This window comes from Octopus sinensis, linkage group LG28 (assembly GCF_006345805.1).
Source record: "Octopus sinensis linkage group LG28, ASM634580v1, whole genome shotgun sequence".
Lineage (NCBI taxonomy): Eukaryota > Metazoa > Mollusca > Cephalopoda > Octopoda > Octopodidae > Octopus > Octopus sinensis.
The window spans coordinates 5,320,058-5,345,414 of record NC_043024.1 but is presented as its reverse complement, the minus strand read 5'-3'; the positions used below and the strand labels follow the sequence as shown (position 1 = coordinate 5,345,414).

At 41.3% G+C, this 25,357-nt stretch overlaps 1 protein-coding gene and 1 long non-coding RNA gene across 3 annotated transcripts; both read left to right on the top strand.

Annotated features, from left to right (window-relative positions):
• Positions 1-8,042: 8,042 nt before the first annotated feature.
• Positions 8,043-24,664, top strand: LOC118768385. Its single transcript, XR_005004199.1, has 2 exons — positions 8,043-8,389; positions 24,645-24,664. It is a non-coding gene; the product is annotated as an uncharacterized LOC118768385 (long non-coding RNA).
• On the top strand, positions 10,140-10,992 carry LOC118768377 (zinc finger protein 3-like). 2 transcript variants are annotated; one of them, XM_036514736.1, is made up of 2 exons: positions 10,140-10,541; positions 10,710-10,992. In XM_036514736.1, exons 1-2 carry the CDS (start codon positions 10,243-10,245, stop codon positions 10,846-10,848), a joined length of 438 nt encoding a protein of 145 aa, XP_036370629.1. In that variant the 5' UTR covers positions 10,140-10,242; the 3' UTR covers positions 10,849-10,992. The 2 variants fall into 2 exon arrangements, with proteins under 2 accessions (XP_036370629.1, XP_036370628.1); XM_036514735.1 differs by having other exon boundaries at positions 10,140-10,554; positions 10,723-10,992.
• Positions 24,665-25,357: the final 693 nt, after the last annotated feature.

Sequence of the window (25,357 nt, the reverse complement as noted above, 5' to 3'; positions counted from 1 at the left end):
GAACAGATTCATTTCAATCATCGACTTACAGATATTACCAATTCATATTATTTATTAACTACATAAATAGGAACATCCAAATCCAACAAAATAAAACAATATACATCAATAAGTAAGATAATACCATAAAAATAATACACATAAAATGGAGCTTACACCTGTTTCAGCCTGTAGATAAAGGTATCTCATTGTGCCTATATTAGTCAGATGTATTGAGGTAATATCATCATCATCATCATCATCATCGTTTAACGTCCGTTTTCCGCGCTAGCACGGGTTGGACGGTTCGACCGGGGTCTGGGGAGCCAGGGGCTGCCCCAGGCTCCAGTCTGATCTGGCAGTGTTTCTACAGCTGGATGCCCTTCCTAACGCCAACCACTCTGTGAGTGTAGTGGGTGCTTTTTATGAGTTACTTATATATATATATATATATATCTCAAGGCTTCGTCAGAGATTATAAAGTACAATTATAAAAATATAAAATGCAAATGAAACAAGATACACATACACAAGAATATTATATTGGATAACTGATATCCCATAGTGGGTTACACCCATAACCCCTATCTCACTTTGTATATATATATATATACATAGGTAGGTTATAATCTAAATTGTGTCATCTTGAAGTATATATGCTGACTCCACTACTCCAAAGTTGTACATTAGATGTTATACTTGAGTCAGGTATGTCTTAAGAATTGAAAAATACTGGAAAAATAGTTTTGCAGAGTAAGTATATAACACAAGAGGAGATTGAAAAAAGTTTTTGGTATTATTATTCATCATTACATGTGTTTCATTTGCTAACAGGAATTACAAAATTTTATATAGAGAGGAGGGGAAACATGTCAGATATCTCCCATTAGAAATTATTCATACATACGTCACCATTTATTGTTTACTTTCCATGCTGGTATGGGTTAGACAGTTCGACTGGAATTGGCAAGCCACAGAACTGTATCAGGTTGCACTCTGATTTGGCAGTGTGTATATGGCTGGATGCTCTTCCCTAATGCCAACCACTCCAAGAGCATGATGGATACTTTTTAAATATGTATATATTTATAGATGTGTGTGTGTGTGTGTGTGTGGACCCTTCACTGGATATTACACGATACTAGTAAATGACCACCTTTCTCATACAAATGCAGTTGTTCATTTCAAGTCTTTTGCAGAAAATGTCTCACCATGGAAAATATTTCCTTGCTTGGAAACAAGTGAGGATTGGTGACAGGGAAGGCATCCAGCTGGAGAAAATCACCATCAATGAATTCTATGTGATCCATAGAACCATGGAAAAGTGGATGTTCAATGATGGTGATGATGATGATGATTGTAGTGAAAAAATTATTACTATGCTACAAATTAAATTGATAAGGAATGCACTTTTGTTTAATTCAGCAATGATTTCTGTATGAATATGCTTGTGTTTAGTTAAGTTATGACTTTCTAACTTGTATGATTACGTCTGTGTTGATTTAAGTTACTGCCATTTGAGAATGATTCACCACAGATATCACAGTGATATGGTTTCTCCCCTGTATGAACCTGTTTGTGTGTAGTTAGGGCAGTGTTTTGAGAGAATGATTCAGCACAGATATCACAGGAATATGGTTTCTCCCCTGAATGAACCCGTTTGTGTTGGGTTAAATAATGATTTACCACAGATATCACAGTGATATGCTTTCTCACCAGTATGAATACGTATGTGTCTAATTAAGCTACTGCCATCAGAGAATGATTTACCACAGATATCACAGTGTCATCCCTCTGTTCAAAAAAGGCGACCGCACATCGCCTGTCAACTATCGCCCCGTCAGTCTTACTAGCTGAATGACCAAACTGATGGAATCCTGAATCAGAGAAACCCTCTGGAACTTCTGGAAGTCTCACAGCCTCATTCAGCCGTCACAATTCGGATTTATTCCCAACTCCAGCTGCTGTAATCAACTCATCGAGTTTCTTGAGTACGTTACCCAAATCACTGATCGCGGATCCTGGGTAGATGTTGTTTACCTGGACTTTGCTAAGGCTTTTAACTCTGTGCCACACAAAAGACTTATGGTGAAGCTTTCTGCGTTGGGTGTAAGAGACGAACTCTATAACAGGTTGAAGCCCTTTATTTTCAGCCGAAAAGAGGTTGTCACAGTTCTAGGACAGCACTCTTCGCCCCATGAGATGACATCTGGTGTACCACAGGGATCTGTTCTTGGCCCCCTTTTATTTGTTGCATATGTTAATGACGTAGATGCCAACTTAAAGAATGCCACAGTGCTGAAATATGCAGATGACATCAAGCTGTACCTCGAAATAAAGAGGTCAAATCCTGTACACTATAGATCGCTATTTCAAGCAGACCTGGACACAATGCAGCAGTGGATCATGGACTGGCAACTCAAGCTGGCTGTGGACAAATGTACCACCATGCATTTTGGGAGGAGAAACCCAGCGTCCACCTACACCCTCCACAACACTAGTCTCAAAAAGTCTTCATGTGAACGTGACCTGGGTGTTATTGTCGACAGTGATTTGCGTTGGACAAAACACATCGCTAAAATTGTCAAGAAGGCTGAGGGTGTCTTGGCATCACTCACCAAATCCTTTGTGAGCCGCTCTCCGACTATCAATCTGCGGCTTTATATAGCTATGGTAAGACCTCACCTGGAATTTGCATCACTGCTCTGGAACCCCTATCTTGCCCAGGATATCAATCCTCTGGAAGCCGTTCAGCGATACGCAACCAAAAGAATACCCTCCATCAGGCATTTGCCATATCCTGAACGCCTTATTTCCCTGGGCATGGACGCATTGAAACTCCGACGTCTGGCAGCTGACTTGGCAGACACCCATAAAATTATTAACCATCTTACGAACAATAACTCTGAGCACCTTTTCTGTGTTTCTGTGTTTAAAATTGTTATTACCTTCGAGGTAATTTTTGAAACATTTTTGAGAAATGGATTTCGACTTGGCGTCGAAGAATGATTTTCCCGCGATGGGAACAAGTGAATTAAAGGACACTGAAGTAACAAAACAGTCTTTTTCGGCCGCGGTGGGCGGAACCATGATGGACGTTGAATTCAAGATCGAACAACTATTCGAATTTAGGAACTTTGTTAAAATGGAAGGAAACGAAATCAAACTTGTACCGCCGCAAGCGAAGGTACAAGAAATAAAGGAAAAAACAGTTATATACAAAGTGTATAGCTACAAAGAAAAAAAATTATGGACGTTAGAAACGAGATAGTCGAAAAGTGCTTGTCCCCGGTGTGGGACAAAATTCGCCATGTCGTTCATGGTGCTCGCAGCGCCACTGTTGAAGCACATTTTGACTCGGCTGAGGTAGCAAGAGAGGTGTCATCAATGACCCTGAAAAATGATGATATCATGTTGCTACCCTCGTATATGGGAAAAAGAACAGCTAAACTGCTGGTAGAGGACATACCGAGAGGGTATGATATAATGTGGGTAGCAGCGGCGGTCCTGCACAATGTAGAGCGGGAAATTTCGATTCTGCAGATGAGAAGGAAAGAGGAGGTACGCTGGAAGGGACAGACGCTGGAACTCCTCGTCCAGGCAGAAAACAAGATATTGGAGAACCTGCCCGATAGGATATTTAACGAGGATGGAACGTCCATGAGAGTGTCAGTGGAGGGACGCAGACCTAGGTGCTTTAAATGCGGCGAGAAGGGTCACGTCCGCTCGAACTGCTTAAAAAAAAAGAAAACCAACGAAGCCCCTCCTCAAAGTGCTTCAAACACTGAAGGGGAGAAGGTGGAAAAAGAAAACAAGACGACGACAAGCAAAGAAACAGAAACGGAGGATTGTATCGAACAAATGGATTACACACAGGTGACACACAAAAGAAAAACAGATAACACCCTGGACTCCCCTCCCCAAACAAGGAAAAAATCAGCAAGCACCGCAGACATACACACAAAGCAAATTCCCCAGCCCTACCCCCACGGCACTGTATTCATTGGAAAACAGTTCGCCAAGCCCCTCCCCATAAAACAAGATGTGAAAAAGTCTTTAAAAAAAAATGATAAGATCATTGCGTTTGATGAAAAAAACGAGAGGGTATATAAATACTTTAAATTTTCAAAATTTAAACTATTTAGCAAGGCTACAGACATAAAAGCAACCACTCGCTTCGCAAAAATAAAGGAAGACGAGTGGAAGGAGGAAATACTACAAGAACATCTAAAGAATAGACTGATAAGAGACGTAACAAAGGAAGTACTGGAGGGTAAACTTGTTATAACCCCCGGCAACCACACCTACCCAGAGCCCGGTGGCAACGCCGGTTAAGAGCCCTGCAGCTACGACCACAAGGGAGGAAGAAGGGGAAGCGGGCAGATTTAAACTGTCATGCTCCCTTTCTCAACCGTAAGTTCATTTATTTTTTCTCTCACCGACAATGGCTAAGCTGGGTTGTGTGAATGTACGTGGAATGGGGACGAAATGGAAACAAATTTGTTTCCTGAACGACCTCACGACACATGGAGTGGACATAGCTATTGCAACCGAGTCCAAGATGAACGAGGCCCAAGCGTTCTCGCCTCTTCTAAATGGGTTCGAGAAATTTATTTCTCCTAGCCGAGGAAGAGGCAGAGGCGTGGCAGTCCTTATCAGGAAGAGCTTGGACTTGCAGGTAAGTACTGTCTTTCTGGACCCAGAAGGCAGGCTGGTTGTTCTGGATGTGACCCACGTAAGTAAACAGTCCTTCAGGTTGGTAGCTGTCTACGCTCCGAATGAGTGTAGACAGACGGGTTTTTTTCGGAACCTGGAGCCCTTTTATGCGTCGTCGAAAACGGTAATCTTAGTAGGGGACTTTAACACTGTCCTTGAAGCGCGGGTCGACAGTGTTGGCTCAACCAATAGGAAGGGGAACCCTAGCCTCAAGGGTCTACTAGAGAGCTTTGATCTAGTGGACCGTTACCGACTGGATGAGCCGAGCGTTCCACAGTGGACGTGGAGTAACAACGACGGCTCACACAGATCGTATTTAGATAGGATATTTATTAAGAAAAGAGATAAGGATACGTTTAGTTGTCCACAGTTTCACATTGTGCCTTACACGGATCACAAATTTGTGACGTGTAGGATGCAATTAGACAAGTGTCATAGACAGGGACCCGGGTACTGGAAGCTGAACAAGGCTATTTTGAATTGTGAAGACTTCCGTACCCGGATTAAGGTGTTAGTACAGAGGGCATTGTGTGGCACCATCATTAACAATAGATGGTGGAACTCCCTCAAAAGAGCCATTCGTTCAGAGTCCATTAGAATTAGCAATCAGCTAAGGCTAGATAGGAATAGGATAGAGGACGATTTAGTTAAGAATTTAAACGAGGCAATGGAAGCTGGCTCTGCATCCGGAGTGATGGCGGCAAGGACGGTATTGTACCGTCACCTTAACTCCAAACACGAAGGTTGCAGAGTCAGAGCTAAGCTACGCGCTGGGAAACGAGAAGGTATTAACGTTGCCGGATGGGCCCGTCGAGTGGAGAGTCAGAGAGGTAACAAAGCCTCAATCAAGTCTTTAACTGACGAACAGGGACAAAAGATCTATGGACAGGAGGAGATGCAAAAGTTTCTTCACCTGCATTTCGCCCGCGTGTTCGGGGGTGGTGTGGCGCCGGAGCGGGGGAGGACCTTAAAGGACTTCCTAGCCGGCGGACCGCGGCTCTCGGGGCCTGAGGTGGAGTGTTGTGAAGAAGCGATCACTCCCGCGGAGATAGAGGGGATACTGGCCGGATGCGCCGGGGAGAAGTCGCCGGGGTTGGATGGTCTGCCCTACGAGTTTTACCAAAGTATGCCGGACTTGTTCGGGGGAATATTGGCAGGCGTCTACACGAACTGGCAGCAGAATGGGAGAATTCCCAGTTCTGTAAGCCGGGGAGTGGTGACGCTAATCCAGAAAGACCCGAGCAAGGGGGATAACATTAGTAACTACAGGCCCATAACTCTACTTAATGTAGAGTTAAAGATTTTGGCCAAGGTGTTGGCAAAAAGGTTGACGGTTGTCGTGGAGAAACTTGTAGGGAGAGCACAGACATGTGCAATTCCAGGCAGGTCGATCCAGGACAATCTTCACCTTATACGCTACACCTTAGATAGGGTGGGTAAATTAACCGGCAAGGGCGGGGTAATGGTCCATTTAGACCAAAGTAAAGCGTTCGATAGGGTAGACCATGAGTACCTGGCGACGGTCCTCGAAGCGGCTGGACTGGGCCCTGGATTTCGGGGGTGGATTTCCGCTATGTATAGCGGCATCAAGTCCACCGTCCAGATAAACGGTTACCTAACGGAACCGTTTTCGATCGAATGTTCAGTTCGTCAAGGGTGCCCCTTTCACCACTTTTGTACGTGTTGGCTCTTGAGCCATTGCTGCGAAAGTTGGAGAGGCTGGGAAGTAACTCGGATGAGATCGGAGGTGGGAGGACGGTTACTGCTTATGCGGATGACGTCACCCTCATCGTGTCCAATGAGGCCCAGCTACCTTGTGTGGAAGAGGCTATCAGAGGATACGAGGCGGTGGCAGGAGCAAAGGTTAACAAGGACAAGTCGGTTGGCTTGCGCTTCGGCACCTGGAGGAGCAAGTCGATATCGTCCAGTGTCGTGGGACACTGGACGGATGGCCCTGTTAAGTTGCTAGGAGTTTGGTTTGGGCCAGACTCCCAAACGGAGAGGAACTGGAGTGAGGTGACGAGCAAGGTGGGGGCCATAGTACGGACCTGGTCCGGAAGGTTTCTGTCCTTGAAAGGACGGCCGGAGGTGGTACAGATGTTCATTGCATCTGTAATCACTTACCGCCTGACCGTTGTCCCTTGCCCCGATTCATGGCTTAGCAAGTTGGAGCGAATCCTTTTCCGCTTTTTGTGGAAGGGAGGAAAGCCACTTGTGAGGCGCTCCGTTTGCTGCCAGGAACCGTTAAAGGGTGGGTTAGGAATGCCTTGGTTGATGATGCGCAGACATGCGTTGAGGCTGAAGCATCTCTGGCACCACCTGGAGGGTGATAAGGTGTGGAGTCCGCTGGCAGGGGAATTTTTCCCGAGACCGGCCTCCTTAGTGAATTTTAAACCCGGTCGCATCAAAAGATGGAAACTGACTTTATGGCAAAAGGAGTGCCGACAAGCACTCACGCTGATCCACAAGGCGGGCAAGGCCGGCTGCGGAAATACCACCTCGGTATTTTATAGAAGGCTGGTAGAGGCAAAGAACGACGACGTCCTAGGAGGGGCTCTGGGGTTTGACGAAGACCAGCTTACCAACCTGTTTAAAAAGACTTTCAGGACGGGGTATTTGGATAATTTCCAAAGATCCATGGCCTGGCAGTGCTATAGGAATGCTTTACCTGTTCGCGAGAAGTTATCGCGGCACGGAATTTCAGTGCCACCGACGTGTCCAAGGTGCGAGTTGGACGATGAAACCGTCCAGCACGCTTTTGTACAGTGTCGGAAGTTGTCCGACTTGATAAGTTACGCAGAACACGTGTTATCGCATCTGGGACGAGTACAGCTGTCGGCTGAGTCTATGATTAAGATGATACCGCCAACTGGACTCTCGAAGGAAGGTGAGGCATGTTTTCACTGCACGGTTGCAGTAGTAAAAGAATGCATGTGGCGTACAAGAATGGAAGGAGTCGCGATAGGATCCTTTGTCTCGGGCCCCGGCTTGCTCACTTACTTCAGATATCATCTGAAGAGCAAAATGGGGCTGGAAAAGAGGATCTTACCACGGGGTGTGTATGAGAAAAGATGGAAGGAAGTGGAAAAAAAGGTGGGTGTCAGAAACCCAGCTTAACTATGGAGGGAGGAGAGGAAACAAAAGCTGCGGGGCCTTATAAATTGCCGGGGTTTAAAACTTCGGTAAGATCGAAAGTTTATGTAATGTTATAATATTCTATTGGTCATGTAAAGGACAATTTACAGACGAATTTTTATAATGAATAATCCAAATGTTATGGAAAATTTTTAATTTAACCTCTTAACTGTTTTTTGCATGTATGTCCTGTATTTGTCCTTCTATGTAACGATTGTATAATCATAATAAAGAAATATGGAGTTAGTTCCCGTTGTTCATCGTAAAAACTCTTCCTCATTAAGTGTATTTCTTGTTCTTGCTTCTCACGCACCTTCATTGTTTGATCAGTTCCACTTCACAACTTATATTTAAGAGAAATCCAATCAAATATATACAAATGGTTGGTAATTAACTGTCTAAACAAACAGATACAGCATTTACGATTTTGTGGACCTGAAAAATATTAATCAACGTTTGTTGTAGAAATCTAGAAATTCTCTTGAAGCTGTCGTTGTCCACTCTGACTTCAGTTCTCACATCTTCCTCGTTCACTCTTTCTCTCCATATCTATTACTATGTAAGTATTTATTTAAACATTTCTATTATATATGTGTCGTATTATGTACATTTATTTGTTTCGATGTGTTGAGAAAGTTAAAAGGAAAAAAAATCTCACTAAGACGAAATTATACGAAAGGCTGTAATTTTAATACTTTCATTGTGTTGTCGTTTTCTTTTTGATATTTCATTGCACTTTTGGTTATTTTCTAAATTATTTGTAAAAACGTCGGATTAATCCCTTCTTTAGATAACATTTATCTTTCTTTCTAACGTGTAAATTCGACAATTTCGTTAAATGCGGGAAAATTACGATGTAATTAGTAAGAAATGGGGAATGTATAAAAATACGAGTGTGCACTTGAAATACTGAAACGAAGAGCAAATGTCGTATCGAGAGGGAATGGAACAGCTTTTATTTGAGACATAGGAAGTCTTTATTTCTGGTGGTTCTTCTGCATCATAAAAAGTTAGAATTAATATATTTTTCTAATTTATTTAATTTTTGTGTGTGTGGAGTGTTGCTTTAAGCACCTAATATAATCCCTCGTCACATATTTTTATTTGGGGGAATTTTCAGAAATTTTTGCGTACGAGAAGAGGGGAGACATAGACTAGGCCTTCCCTGAGAAAGAAATGGCAAGGTTTCAGCTCAGGTGAACGTGGCGGCCATTTCAACAGCACCATTCTTCAGGACGCGCCATTCTCGTTGGGGGAATCTGGGTCCTCAAATTTGTCCTTCTTATGGACTTCTTGGGGCTTCAAAACAGTTTTTGGCAAACCCACTCGACCGTCTCTTCCGATGTAAGTGGTCGTCCAGATCCTTGGGCCTTGCACAGACAGCCTTTCTCTTTGAGTTTTCTGTATCCTGTCCAAATTCGATTTTCGTTGGTACCTTTTTAAAGAACTCTCTCACAAATGCTCACTGCACAGTCTTGTTTGACTGTGTTCCACTAATTTCATTTTCCACCTCAACCAATAATTTTTCCTACATCAAAAATTCCCCACTAAGGATTTTGATGCTGTTAGTCATCCATACTGATTATTTACTGACTTTTTTTCATTCTTCAAGCTCCACAGGATTTTGACATATCTATGTATTTGTGTATTTACGAATGTACAGAAGGAGGCAGAGGAGGAGTGATGTCTATGTTACCAAACAAAGCTGTGTTAATACGACACATGACTGAGATGAAACCATCAGATATCTAGTGTCATTGACATGTATATTGGTGTGTGTCTAGGACAGACGCAATGTCCAGGAGGCGTTATTACGATAGATATGTCTGTGATATAAACCTCTTGAAAATAGAGAGATGGGATAAATATAATAGTTCAGATAAAGAAATACTTCTAAAATCTTTGAAAACAGAAATGTCGTAAATTTGCACTTTTGAATATCTGCCTTTAAAACTTACTTGATGTCTTATATTATTTTTTCTATTCTTTCAGAAAATTACATGAAATTGGCTCAAAAGTATTTTTTACTTTTAAAGAATCATCAATATGTGTCGTGTTTGAAAGACTCTGCAAAGATATTCTACAAACATATAATCCTGCTTCTATAAAACATTGCTGAATTACAGTAAAATATTTCCTCTGAGAGAGAAAGCATTTCTTTACTTCTGTGTCTGAAATGTGCAAGAGATAATTTTATCTTTTAAATATACTTTGATGGATTTTCAAAGAGTATTTGCGACATTTTTAAATATTGGCATTTAGAAGAAATATAAGAGAAGTGATATTTGTTTGGAATAAACTATAAAAGCAAAAACATGCAAAATTTCCATATATTTTGGTGAGAGGAAACATATTTTTAAAAAGTTGTTGATCTGTACAACTTGAAGGTTCAGTTTTATTTTTCTTGAAGAGATGTCGGAAGAATTAGGAAAATCATATGACCGTGACATCTGTAAAAAGTCATTCTTAGAAGAAAGTAAATTCAATCAACACAAACAAATTCATGCAGGGGAAGCACCATATCACTGTACTATCTGTGGTAAATCATTCTCTGTTTGCAGTAGCCTAACTGCACACAAACTAATTCATACGGGTGAGAAACCATATCACTGTAGTATCTGTGGTAAATCATTGTCTGACAGGAACAGCTTAACTAAACATAAACGTATTCATACAGGGGAGAAACCATATCACTGTGATATCTGTGGTAAATCATTCTCTCAAATCAGCAGCTTAACTAACCACATACGTATTCATACAGGAGAGAAACCATATTCCTGTGCTATCTGTGGTAAATCATTCTCTCATAGCGGTAACTTAACTCGACACAAACGTATTCATACAGGGGAGAAACCATTTACCTGTGATATCTGTGGAAGATCATTCTCTGAAAGCAGCAGCTTAACTAAACACAAACGTGCTCATACAGGCGAGAAACCATACCCCTGTGATATCTATGGTAAATCTTTCTCTCAACACAGTGGCTTAACTCAACACAAACGTATTCATATAGGGTAGAAACCATACCCCTGTGATAGCTATGGTATGACATTCTCTGGAAACAGTCACTTAAATATACACAAATGCATTCACTCACGAAAAATCAATTCACAATGATATCTGTGGCAAATCATTTCTGATTTAAACTGAAGTCTTTCCTTATGAAGTGGGTCCATAACACAGTGATATTTGTTGTATAACATTTCCTCAGAAGGACAAAGGACATATCTTATAAAGACATCCACAGAATATAGAAACTATATGAATGTGACATCTATGGTAAATCTTTGACATGAACTCATCCATTATTGAATCAAAAGAGCATTGACAGAGGAAGGAAAACATATCACTGTGATGTTAACCCTTTCGTTACTATATTTCTGACCAAATTACACCCCTTATGTGTTTCAATTAATTTCTAACGTAATCGTAAATTTAGTCTGGTTTCATTAAACAACTATAACTTTTTTATTTATCGATATATTAATCTGATTTTTGGAAGATAATTTAATGAAATATTCTCAACCAATTCTATACTATAATTTTTGTCACAAAGTGACTCTAATTGCAGGTAGATACAGGTAAATTCAACAAAATATAAAATTATTAAAATTTTGTTCAAACATCGCTATAGAAAATGGGTTATTAGCTAATATTCAATTGGGTATACAACAAAATTTTACGATAGAATTTGTTATTCTGGGTAACTTTCTGATACCCATAATAATATTTTTGGCCAAATAGTCTTAATTTCATTTAAGGTTGTGGGAAACCACAAACTATCCTTTCTTTCGCTTTGTTTACGTTTAGCGTAACGGTTCGTTTTCGCTGTAATGATTTCAAATAGGCTCATTCGAAAAAGTAAATAGAAATAATCTAAGGCTTTACCCTTCTGGGAAAGTCTGTGGCTTGGTCCAGTTTCTTCAGAAAAATCACCGAAAGAAACAGTTTTTAAATTTTCACTCCATTCAGGTGCCAATTCGTTTTCTTAATCGCTATCGGAGATCTCAGATTCACTGTTTTCACTTTCGGAAAATGAAACATCAGATTCACTGTTTTCACTTTCGGAAAATGAAACATCAGATTCATTATCAAATACCACATGCTTTTTTTTTCAGTCATAGAGTTAGATTTATGAAGGTCTTCAGTAGAAAATCCTTCGAATTCTGACTCGCTGCTTGATATAATGAAATTCGTATCCATTTTTTGTCAGAATTACAAATTTTGAAAACACAATAGGAACAAATTTCGGAAAAAAACCTCCCAAAATTCACGGAATTAAAATTACACTTCGATTATTGTACAAAACTGTAGTTGAACTGTTTACGAAGTATAATACGTGTTTTCACGAATGTACTGAAAAGATTTGCTCTGATATTCTCATTTAAATATGAATAGGTAAATACGGGCGACTTTGGGCGGTTTGGTCTCATAAACCAAAATTTTTTTCGGACGGCTTTGGGCGGTTTGGTAACGAAAGGGTTAAACCTGAATCATTCTTTGTGCTAAATCAATCTATAAAAATGGATCAATTATTGAAATGTAAATGCATTCATACAGAAGAGGAACCACGATGATGATGATCCTCATCATTTAACATTCTCCTATTCATGCTTCTGTGGATCAGATGGAATTCATTGATGCAGATTTTCTACGTCTGGGTACCTTTCTTGTGACCAATCTTCACCTGTTTCCATGCAAGGAAATATCTTCCCTGGTGAGACATATTTTACGCTGAGGACTGGAAATGAACAACTGCACAAGTATGACGGTCATGATGGCCCTTTACGAACATCACATAATATCTGGACAAGGGTACACACACATACAGACACATGTATGTCTGAAGAATTTCTTCTTGGAAATATCTGACATGTTTTCTACACATGTAAAAGTTTTTGATTCCTATTAGGAAATGAAACACATGTAATGCTGAATAAATAATACCAAACTTTTCTCCGGTTTCCTTGTGATTTGTAATTACCTTGCAAAAAATATTATCCAAACCTCCCACAAAAATAATGTACGTGTATATATGTAATCACAAGCTTGTTTGTTCAACTGGTGTATTTATGTTAGAGTAGTGGGGTGAGGGGGAGGGAAAAGTAAAGGAAGGTGGTCTTATAATAATTCTGCTTGTCATTACGTTACTTAGGTTGTCGGTAACACTTTCATGTGGTTGGAGAGAAAGGATAAGGCCATGAGTGGGACGGGAAGAGAGAGAAGCGTGCATGACGTGATAGGGGGACATATTTAGTTGCAGGTTGTGATATAGAGGAGAGTTAGGAATATAATTTTAGAAGGTGGGTGATGTTCTGATGGAGAGATTAAAGAAAGGTAGAGAGAGATATGATGGTGGTGGTTGTGATGGTGAATACAAAGTGAAAAGTAATTTTATTTTTTTTTAACTAAGTTTTTTTTTACAACACCTACAAATTGAAATGTGTATTGGCTCTCTGACCCATCACCTTGGCTTACACTGATGTGGTTTTCAGAGTAAGCCATGTTACATTAAATTGTGACCCCTATATTTTACATATAAGGTAATTTTTTTAGTATACACTTCTCGTATTTTAGATAAGAAATTGTGCCCATGTAAATTTTAAAATGTAATTTTTTTCTGTTTATGAGAAAACTGGAAAAATATGAGCGAATATTTATTTTATGAGTGCTGTGTCTATAAAATTGTGCATAAAGTGTATTAAGTAATTACCGTATTCCAATTTCCTTCAGTTTTCAGTGAATAGCAGATGAGCGACTATCTTTTGATGCAGACACAATACAGGCTACACTTTAGAGTGTTTTGGTTTCAGGAATAACCCAATCCATTGCCTCACTAGACACCGAGGCCATGACTAGTGACCGGGACCTTTTGTTTTTGGATAATGGATAAACAGCTAAAAGATTATCTTTATATATATAAAACTGAGAATGTGTGTCTGTCTGTCTGTGTGTTTCCCTAAAACTTGAGAACTACACAACCAATTTCATTCAAATTTTACACATGCTTTACTTAGGGTCCGGGAAGTGTCATCGGCAAAAAAATTTTTAACTTTTTGCCTAGAGCGAGCCCATAGCAATATCTTCTCCACTATTTCAGTATTACGTGTTAAATGTGAAACAAAAACGTTTCTCTATTTTATGTCAGATACTTTCACTTTAACAATAAAAATAATAATAACAATTGAATTATATGTAGTAAGTAATAATTAAAATCAAACTAAAGTAACATGACAAAAGTTAAAATAGCAATTGGTATAAAATTGCATCAATGATTTGAACTTGAATAAGTGGTTTCACATGAATGGGAATAAATTAAAAATAAAATTAGCGTGCAGAAATGGAATAGTCCAGATGGATAGAAAATTAAATTAAAGAAAATACTATTATCTATAAAGTATACAATGTAGAGAAAAAAGAATTGAAAACATGGAGGAAATCTACCCAAGTGTGTTGTTATCTGTGATTAGACGTTGAAATTTTGTTGTGTAAAGTGATTAATATCGCGCGAGGCGTTTGCCTCCACGTGTGGAAACCTTCCAAAGAAGGTGAATTGACCCTCTAGTCATGGCGACTTACGCGGGGGTCACGGGAAAGAAAAATAATGATTCGTCGATAATCGTGAAGGATGTTTTCTTTGAGAAGAGTAAACTCAAAGAATATGAAAAGCTATTCAAAAGGGAGGGTGATAGCGTGAAGCTAATCCCCCCGCGAAAGCAAAGGAGGACAAGGAAAACAAAACTGTAACGTATAGAACCAGGACAAAAGTACAAAGAAACTGGCAAGAGTGGAGATAGCAGAGATCGAAAAATGTCTGGGAGACATAATGGATAAATCGACCTACGTGAGTAGAGGAAAAAAATTTGGTACGGTGGAGGTGAGATGTGCAACGGAAGAAATTGCAGCCTCACTGGCTACCACTGTTCTAAGAGCGGAAACATTTATAATGTGGCCCTCATACAAGGGAAGAAGAGGGGTCCGGGTTAAAATCCCGAATATACCCCCAGAAGTAAAAACAGAATGGCTGGCAACAGCTATTCTAGGAGCAGCAGAAGAGGAAGTGGAGGTGGAATCCTTTAAGGAGTCCAACGCAGTAAATTGGAGAGGATATGGGGTAGAACTGTGTTTGATGGCCACAAAAGAGGACATTGAAAGGTTCCCCTATAGAATAGAAATCGAAGACGAGAAAACCCTCAGTGTAATTGTAGAGGGAAGAAAGCCAAACTGCTACTTGTGCGGGACAAGGGGGCACATTAAAAAAGAGTGCCGTTATATGAATTCATGCGGAGTATGAGAAGGAAAATGAAGAAAAGAAGAATACGGTAAATGAAAAAGAAAACATAGAAAAGGAGACAAAACAACAAGAGAAAGGAAATAATAAGTCAACGAAGAAAAAGAAATAAAAGAAAAGAAAGAAATAGAACCAAAACAGAGTCAGGAAAAAAAAGGAAAAAGAAACAACGAAAAAAACAAGAGAGAGAACAGAATCAAACGAAAAGAAAAGACGGCACACAAAAAGAAAAAGAAAAGGAACATAAAACACGAGAGAAAGAGAGAACAGACAAAGAACCAAAAAGACAAGAGAAGGAAGAAGAAAGAAAAGAAGGCAAAAAGAGAGAAGAGAGAAACAAAGAGAGGAGAACAAGGAAGAAATAAGCCCGAAAAGAAAACGAGAGAAAACGTAGGACGGAAACAAGATTACTACAAGTTAATAACCTTCCATTTCAGCCCCGAAATGAAGGAATTGACATGTAGTATGGAGGGACATGTTGGGTCAACAGGATGACTGATCAGTGGCAGGAGACTGCTCTGATCCCCGAAGAAAGAGTCGCTGAGTTCCTCAGAGCAGCTGGAGAGAGTGTAATTTTTACACGGGTGTTCGAGTGAAAGAGCGGCTGCCTGAGGGCTCAGTGATTGACTTTAGAGACTTGAAAAGTATTATGGAATACGTGTGAGATTGTGAGAGGAGAGAGAAGAAAGAAGAGAAAAAAAAAAAAAAATTGTGAACTATATGTGACGAAAATGTAACCTCTCGATTCCGGGGATCGAGTGGGCATTTGCATCTCATTGTAAATATTCTTTCATTTGTCATTTTTATTTTATTTTTTCCTTCTTGTCATTCGCTTTCTTATTTTAAGTTCCCCGATTGTATTGTCCCCTCTATGTTCGCCCCTTGTGGGTAGTAATAAAATCACATGGAGGAAATCTACCCAAGTGTGTTGTTATCTGTGATTAGACGTTGAAATTTTGTTGTGTAAAGTGATTAATATCGCGCGAGGCGTTTGCCTCCACGTGTGGAAACCTTCCAAAGAAGGTGAATTGACCCTCTAGTCATGGCGACTTACGCGGGGGTCACGGGAAAGAAAAATAATGATTCGTCGATAATCGTGAAGGATGTTTTCTTTGAGAGAGTAAACTCAAAGAATATGAAAAGCTATTCAAAAGGGAGGGTGATAGCGTGAAGCTAATCCCCCCCCGGAAAGCAAAAGAGGACAAAGAAAACAAGACTGTAACGTATAGAACCCAAGACAAAAATACAAAGAAACTGGCAAGAGTGGAGATAGCAGAAATCGAAAAATGTCTGGGAGACATAATGGGGAAATCGACCTACGTGAGTAGAGGCAAGAAATTTGGTACGGTGGAGGTGAGATGTGCAACGGAAGAAATTGCAGCCTCACTGGCTACCACTGTACTAAGAGCGGAAACATTTATAATGTGGCCCTCATACAAGGAAGAAGGGGTCCGGGTTAAAATCCCGAATATACCCCCAGAAGTGAAAACAGAATGGCTGGCAACAGCTATTCTAGGAGCAGCAGAAGAGGAAGTGGAGGTGGAATCCTTTAAGGAGTCCACGCGGTAAACTGGAGAGGATATGGGGTAGAACTGTGTTTGATGGCCACAAAAGAGGACATTGAAAGGTTCCCCTACAGAATAGAATTGAAGATGAGAAAACCCTCAGTGTAATTGTAGAGGGAAGAAAGCCAAACTGCTACTTGTGCGGGACAAGGGGGCACATTAAAAAAGAGTGCCCGTTATACGAATTCGTAGCGGAGTGCGAGCAGGAACTTGAAGAAAAGAAGAATACGGTAAATGAAAAGAAAACATAGAAAAGGAACAAAACAACAAGAGAAAGGAAATAATAAGTCAATGAAGGAAAAAGAAATAAAAGAAAAGAAAGAAATAGAACCAAAACAGAGTCAGGAAAAAAAAAGGAAAAAGAAACAACAGGAAAAAACAAGAGAGAGATCAGAATCAAACGAAAAGAAAAGACGGCACAAAAAGAAAAAGAAAAGAACATAAAACACGAGAGAAAGAGAGAACAGACAAAGAACCAAAAGACAAGAGAAGGGAAGAGAAAGAAAAGAAGGCAAAAAGAGAGAAAGAGAGAAACAAAGAGAGGAGAACAAGGAAGAAATAAGCCCGAAAAGAAAAACGAGGGAAAACGTAGGACGGAAACAAGATTACGGCTTCTACAAGTTAGTAACCTTCCATTTCTGCCCTGAAATGAAAGAATTGACATGTAATACGGAGGGACATATATGGGTCAACAGGATGACCGATCAGTGGCAGGAGACTGCTCTAATCCCCGAAGAAAGAGTCGCTGAGTTCCTCAGAGCTGCCGGAGAGAGTGTAACGTTTTACACGAGTGTTCGAGTGAGAGAGCGGCTGCCTGAGGGCTCAGTGATTGACTTTAGAGAATTGAAAACTATTATGGAATACGTATAGAATTGTGAGAAGAGAGAGAAGAAAGAAGAGAAAAAAGAAAATATTGTGAAATATATGTGACGAAAATGTAACCTCTCGATTCCGGGGATCGAGTGGGCATTTACATCTCATTGTAAATATTCTTTCATATGTCATTTTTTACTTTTATTTTTTCCTTTTCTTGTCATTCGCTTTCTTATTTTAAGTTCCCCGACTGTACTGTCCCATCTATGTTCGCCCCTTGTGGGTAGTAATAAAATCACATGGAGGAAATCTATTCGAGTGTATAGTGAGTTATTATATTTTGCCTTGTGTATATTTTCTCCGTTATAATCTACTGTGTGTCTAACTGTCTTTCTGTATTGTTGTACAACTGTTGAAGTCAGGCTTCGTGTTGGTATTCCCCCCTCCGTGGGGGAAAAACTATCATTATCTTGGTTGTGCCAAGGGCTTGTTAAAGCCAGTTATCGGAGATGGAATCCCCCATCTCATATTCACCTGTGACTAGTGATGCAGGATCACCGGCGGTGTCGCCAAAGAAAAAAGAGGCGGGGTCGCCAAAGAAAAAAGATATTCCAGCACCAGCGAAAAAATTTTCGGAAGTAGCTGGTAAGAAAATTTTAAAAATTAATGTCGAAAACCTAAAGAAACATGCGGACTGTGTGTCAAAAGAGGGCACGGAAGTAACCGTGGCTTCAAACGCCCAAAAACAAGAAGATATTACAAAAAGAAGAATAATTTATAAGACCTTCAATACAACAAGCAAATCGATACAAAAAATAGAGGAGAAAAAAATCGAAAATTGCTTAAAGCCGATAATGGATAAGATCATCACATACATCAATTGAGGGAAGAAATACGGCACAGTGGAGATGAGATTCACAACAGAGGAGGTAGCTAAAAAGCTATCCATGGAACCAATAAAAGCGGAGAATATTGTTCTCCTACCCCTGTATAGAGGCAAAAGAACATCAAAGATCACTATGAATAATATTCCGCCAGAAGCGGATGCCGAAGTTCTGGTGGCAGCAGTTATGGTAGGCCTGGAAAAAATAAACATCCTCCAGGCCACTGTAGAGGAGGAAGAATTCTGGAAAGGGCAGCGGATAATAATAGCCATCCAGGCAGAAATACAAACCCTGGAGGAGATACCAGAGACTCTAAAAATAAGCGAAGAAGATAGAGTCACAGTCTTCGTAGAGGGCAGAAAGCCGAGGTGCTTCGGCTGCGGTAAGAAAGGGCATGTAAGGGCAGAATGCCAACCCAAACCGCAGGAAGCAGCTCAGCCAAGTGGAAAAGCAGAAGAGGTGTCATCAGAAGCAGCGCTGGGCGGCCCAGGAGGGACGGCTGAAGGTGTGGAGGTGACAGAGGCAGCGGAACCAGCGGCGGAGGAAAAAAAGAGCGAGGAAACGAAAAAGGAGGAGGGGTGGTCAAAAATCACTAGAAAAAAAAGAAAAACTGAAACCACCCCTCCCAAAGTAAACCAAAAGAAGAAAAGAGAGTCGTTGAACTCATTTATGGCCGTTAAGGCAACGAACAATAGACTCGGTAATGTGTTGGCAGCGATGGCCAAAGTAGAAAAAATAGGGAGGAAAAATGACTATGCATTGTACAGAATAGGCCGGAAGGATTACGGACGGATAAAGTCCGAATTTTTTCATGACGTAGGCCCGCTCAGAATGGATATAACATCTCCATATATATTCGAGGGCCTGCGTCAGACTCCCCCACGAGGCCCAGAAAAAGAGACAAACAAAGAAGAAAAAGAAAAAACCGAACCACTGATATAAGGTAAGTAATGGATTACATTTATGTTGGTTGTTTGAATGTGCGCGGCCTGGGAGCAGGCTGGAAGCAAGGTCGCTTCCTGCATGATATCAGGTCGCGTAATTTAGATGTTATTGTTGCTACAGAAACCCGGTTAGAGGGGCCAAGAGGTCTACTCCCGCTGTTTGACGGCTACGAGAGTTTTTTCTCTCCTGGCAGTCCTACAGGCGGGAGTGGGGTGTTGGTCCTATTAAAAAGAAACCGGGTTTCTGAGAAAAAGTTAATTTTTGCAGATCCAGAAGGTAGGCTGGTCGTCATGGATTTGACGTTCAGTAATGGTAAAGTTATCAGACTGGTTGCAATTTACGCACCCAACCATACAGGGCAAAATGATTATTTTCGTGAACTAGAAAACTTTCTTGGTACTTCGCATTCATTAGTGGTGCTAGGAGACTTTAACACAATTTGCAAAGCGGATGCAGATTGTGTTGGCTCGCGTCCAGATAGAAAAGGTAACAGTGGCTTCATGGAACTGCTAAGCCGCTTTGAGCTAGCAGATCCTTACAGGCTGGAATTTCCGAACGCTCCATTGTGAACATGGTCAAACAGCGACGGATCTTCCAGGTCATATTTAGATAGAATACTAATTAGAAAAGTAGACAGTAAAATAGCTAAGTGTCCACAGTTTTACCCGATCAGCTACAGTGATCATAAAATGGTCACTTGTAAGCTTGACATAGATAAGGTTAAAAATAGAGGATCCGGTTACTGGAAACTTAATACGTCCCTTTTGGCGATTAAGGAGTACAAAGACCGGATTAGGAATATAATTCAGAGGGCACTATCTGGTACCATCATTAATAACAAATGGTGGTACGCCCTCAAACGAGCCATCAAGTTTGAGTCTATTAGATATAGCATAGGAGTAGTGGCTAGAGAGGCTAGAAGGGAAACTACTCTAGTTAAGGAATTAGAAGAAGCCATGAAAACTGGCACTGCGGCTCAGGTGGCGTCCAAGAGACTGGTGTTAAACCAGCACCTCGAGGCCAAACACATGGGCTGCATTGTCAGGGCTAGAATCCGCCATATGGGATGTGAAGGAATCAACGCCGTGAGATGGGCCCGAGTGGTGGAAGCACAGCATGGTAACGATGCCACGATTCGATCTTTGACGAACCAACAAGGTGAGTTGATAAACGAACCCGAGGAGATGTGTGAGGCCTTTCAGGAGCACTTCGCTCAGCTTTTCGGTGAGTGCGGCGGACTGGATAGGAGGAGGGCCTTTACGGACCTACTCGACGGGCTGCCGCGCTTATCGGGGCGAGATGCGGAGGGCTGTGAAGGGCCAATCTCGCCTGAGGAGGTGGTTGAGGCAATGGCGGACTGCGGCGCGGGCAAGGCGCCGGGTTTGGATGGTCTACCCTATGAGTTATATAAGAGTATGCCAGACTTGTTCGGGCACCTACTGGCGGAGGTCTATGCGAACTGGCAGCAGAACAGGCTTATACCCAGATCTGTGCGCCGGGGAGTAGTGACTCTCGTCAGAAAGGACCCGAGCAAGGGGGAGTGCATTGATAATTTCAGGCCCATCACTCTGCTAAACACAGAGTTGAAGATTTTGGCCAAAGTGTTATCGAAAAGATTGGCGCGTGTCGCGGATGGTCTGATCGGAGGGGCACAGACATGTGCCGTTCCGGGCAGATCCATTCAGGATAATCTCCATCTAATGCGGTACACTATAGAGGGGTTTAATAGTGATTCTGGCAAGGGTGGTGCACTGGTCCATTTAGATCAATCTAAAGCTTTTGATAGGGTCGACCATCGTTACCTGGTATCTGCTCTGGCACAGTTCGGGCTGAGCCTTGGCTTCCTCAGGTGGATTATCCAAATTTATGATAACATCGACTCGGTAGTTCGGGTGAACGGCTTCTTGTCGAAGCCGTTCAAAATCAAACGCTCGGTTCGTCAAGGGTGTCCGCTCTCCCCGCTTTTGTACGTGATGGCTCTTGAGCCATTACTGCGAAAACTGAGCGGCATCCCGAGACAGCCAGGTAATGGAAAATCAGTGTCAGCGTACGCGGATGACATCACCATCATCGTAACCGAAATGGACCACCTATGTAAAGTAGGCAAGGCCATAGAGGTTACGAGACGGTGACAGGAGCAAAAGTTAATCGTGAAAAGTCAGTCGGCTTGCAACTCGGCACCTGGAGAGGCAAGTCGATGCCTCCTGACAGCGTCGTGGGACGTTGGACGGAGGGTCCGATTAAATTGCTAGGGGTCTGGTTCGGTCCAGACCTCCAAATAGAGAAGAATTGGGGCGAGGTAACGAGCAAGGTGGCTGCAGTAGCCAAGACCTGGTCTTGGCGGTGGCTATCCCTGAAAGGGAGGGCGGAGGTGGCCAATGTGTTTATCGCATCGGTTATCACCTACCGCCTATCCGTCGTTCCTTGCCCCGATTCGTGGTTGACCAAGTTGGAAAGACAGCTCTTCTACTTCTTGTGGAAGGGCGGGAAACCACTTGTGAAATGCTCTACTTGCTGTCAACAACCGTTAAAGGGTGGGCTAGGGATGCCTTGGCTGATGATGCGCAGACATGCGCTGAGGTTAAGACATCTGTGGCTCTACCTGGATGGTGAACGGGTGTGGTCTCCGTTAGCAAAACTGATGTTTCCCAAGTTCACTAGTTTCGGTGGACGGGAAACCTGGCTGGATCGTAGATCGAAACTCGGTACTTGGTACACGGAGTGTCGCAAGGCTCTCCTGCTATTCCGTCGCTCGGGCAACGCCTGCGGTGGGGGTTCCACCACATTCTTCTATAGAGGGTTGGTAGAGGCGGAATGTGAAGATACCTTGGGGGAAACCCTAGGTCTCGACGATAATCAGCTGGCCAGTCTGTTCCGACGTACGTTCAAGCCGAGGACACTGGACAACTTCCAGAAGTCTCTGGCATGGCAATGCTACAGAGGAGCTCTACCTGTTCGGGATAAACTCGCAAGGCACGGTGGCCGAGACAGTCCGATATGTCCAAGATGCGGGCGGGATAGGGAAACCGTCCCGCACGCTATTGTTCATTGTCCGGACGTGTCTGAGGTGTGGGTTTATGCCGAACAGCTGTTGTCAGGTACACGAAGAGTACAGCTGTCGACTGAGTCGATTACAAAAATTGACCCACCAGATTTCCTCGTGAATGAAGGTAAGTTTCGTTTTCTCGTTGTAGTAGCAATTGCGAAAGAGGTGATATGGAAGACGAGAGTGAAAGGTTTACAGTCAGGCAAGTTCATCTCTGGCCCTGGTTTGATGAATTATTTCATCTTCCACCTGAAAAGGAAGATAGGGCTGGAGAGAATATGCCTGACTAGGAGAGTGTATGAAGAACGATGGAAAGATGTGGCACGGAAGTTGCGAGTGAAAGATACAATATAAATGTAATACCAAGCGCAACCAAAAGTATCAGTGGGGAGGCGGGGCTCGTGGGGTCCGAGCTAAACCCGCACCCACTCCATCTGTAATGTCTTCCGGTCTATTCCATCATTCGATTTTGTGTGTATTCTTGTAATTTCATGATATTTTTAAATCCGATTTTTTGTAAAAACCATCCGTATGTCTGACCCCACATCAGATTGTATTGTCCCCTCTATGTTCGCCCCTTGTGGGTAGTAATAAAATCAACTGCTAGAAATTCTCTTGAAGCTGTCGTTGTCCACTCTAACTCCAGTTCTCACAACTTCCTCGTTCACTCTTTCTTTCCATATCTATTACTATGTAAGTATTTATTTAAACATTTCTATTATATATGTGTCGTATTATGTACATTTATTTGTTTCGATGTGTTGAGAAAGTTAAAAGAAAAAAAAATCTCACTAAGACGAAATTATACGAAAGGCTGTAATTTTAATACTTTCATTGTGTTGTCGTTTTCTTTTAGACATTTCATTGCACTTTTGGTTATTTTCTAAATTATTTGTAAAAACGTCGGATCAATCCCTTGTTTAGATAACATTTATCTTTCTTTCTAACGTGTAAATTCGACAATTTCGTTAAATGCGGGAAAATTATGATGTAATTAGTATGAAATGGGGAATGTATAAAAATACGAGTGTGCACTTGAAATACTGAAACGAAGAGCAAATATCGTATCGAGAGGAAATGAAACGGCTTTTATTTGAGACGTAGGAAGTCTTTATTTCTGGTGGTTTTTCTACATCATTAAAAGTTAGAATTAATATGGTTTTCTAATTTATTTAATTTGTGTGTGTGTGGAGTCCTGCTTTAAGCACCTAATATAATCCCTCGTCACATATTTTTATTTGGGGGAACTTTCAGAAATTTTTGCGTACGAGAATTCGTTCGGTCATGCAACCAAAAATAGAAAAAAATCAACTGTGATTTATGAGCTATTTAGCTGTTATTTTTCGCACATCTCACGACCAGTTTGGTAATAATTCTCTGCTTAAGTTCCTCTGGGCTTGCAGGAAGAGGGGAGACATAGACTAGGCCCTCCCTGAGAAAGAAATGGCAAGGTGTCAGCTCAGGTGAACGTGGAGGCCATTTCAACAGCACATTGCCTTCTTCAGGACGCACCAAACTATCGTTAGAGGAATCTGGGTTTCCAAACTTGTTCTTCTTATGAAATTCTTGGGGCTTCAAAACAGTTTTGGCAAACCCACTCGACCGTCTCTTCCGATGTTAGTGGTCGTCCAGATCCTTGGGCCTTGCACAGACAGCCTTCCTTTTGAGTTTTTTGTATCATGTCCAAATCCGATTTTCGTTGGTAACTTTTTAAAGAACTCTCTCACAAATGCTCACTACATAGTCTTATTTGACTGTGTTCCACTAATTTCATTCTCCACCTCAACCAATAATTTTTCCTACATCAAAAATTCCCCACTAAGGATTTTGATGCTGTTAGTCATCCATACTGATTATTTACTGACTTTTTTTCCTTCTTCAAGCTCCACAGAATTTTGACATTAAGCTGCCCGTATCTATGTATTTGTGTATTTACGAATGTACAGAAGGAGGCAGAGGAGGAGTGATGTCTATGTTACAAAGCTGTGTTAATACGACACATGACTGAGGTGAAACCATCAGATATCTAGTGTCATTGACATGTATATTGGTGTGTGTCTAGGACAGACGCAATGTCCAGAAGGTGTTATTACGATAGATATGTCTGTGATATAAACCTCTTGAAAACAGAGAGATGGGATAAATTTAATACTTCAGATAAAGAATTACTTCTACAATTTATGAAAACAGAAATGTTGTAAATTTGCACTATTGAATATCTGCCTTTTAAACATACTTGATGTCTTATATTATTTTTTCTATTCTTTCAGAAAATCACATGAAATTGGCTCAAAAGGGCGTTTTTCAAAAGGGCGATGTCAGTGCCATCTTTATGTAAGTAGTTCCGACAATAATAGTGATTTATGGGGAAGAATTTTCAAAGAAACGTTTTCAAAAAATATCAAATCTATAAAGTAAAGCCGAAAATATTTAAAGATTAGAGTTAGTTCCCCTTGAACTTTCATCTGCGTTTTGAGAATTTGCTGCCTTTTGTCGAGAGAGTTCGATTTTTTGCTCATCGTTGTTTGTGTTAATTGTTAATTGAACAGTGCCCGTTGTGTAACGGTAATTTTCGCCCTACGGGGCAGAAAATTCTGTATTTAATATTGTTATTACCTTCGAAGGTAATTTTTGAAACATTTTTGAGAAATGGATTTCGACTTGGCGTCGAAGAATGATTTTCCCGCGATGGGAACAAGTGAATTAAAGGACACTGAAGTAACAAAACAGTCTTTTTCGGCCGCGGTAGGCGGAACCATGATGGACGTTGAATTCAAGATCGAACAACTGTTCGAATTTAGGAACTTGGTGAAAATGGAAGGAAACGAAATCAAACTTGTACCGCCGCAAGCGAAGGTACAAGAAATAAAGGAAAAAACAGTTATATACAAAGTGTATAGCTACAAAGAAAAGAAAATTATGGACGTCAGAAACGAAATGGTCGAAAAGTGCTTGTCCCCGGTGTAGGACAAAATTCGCCATG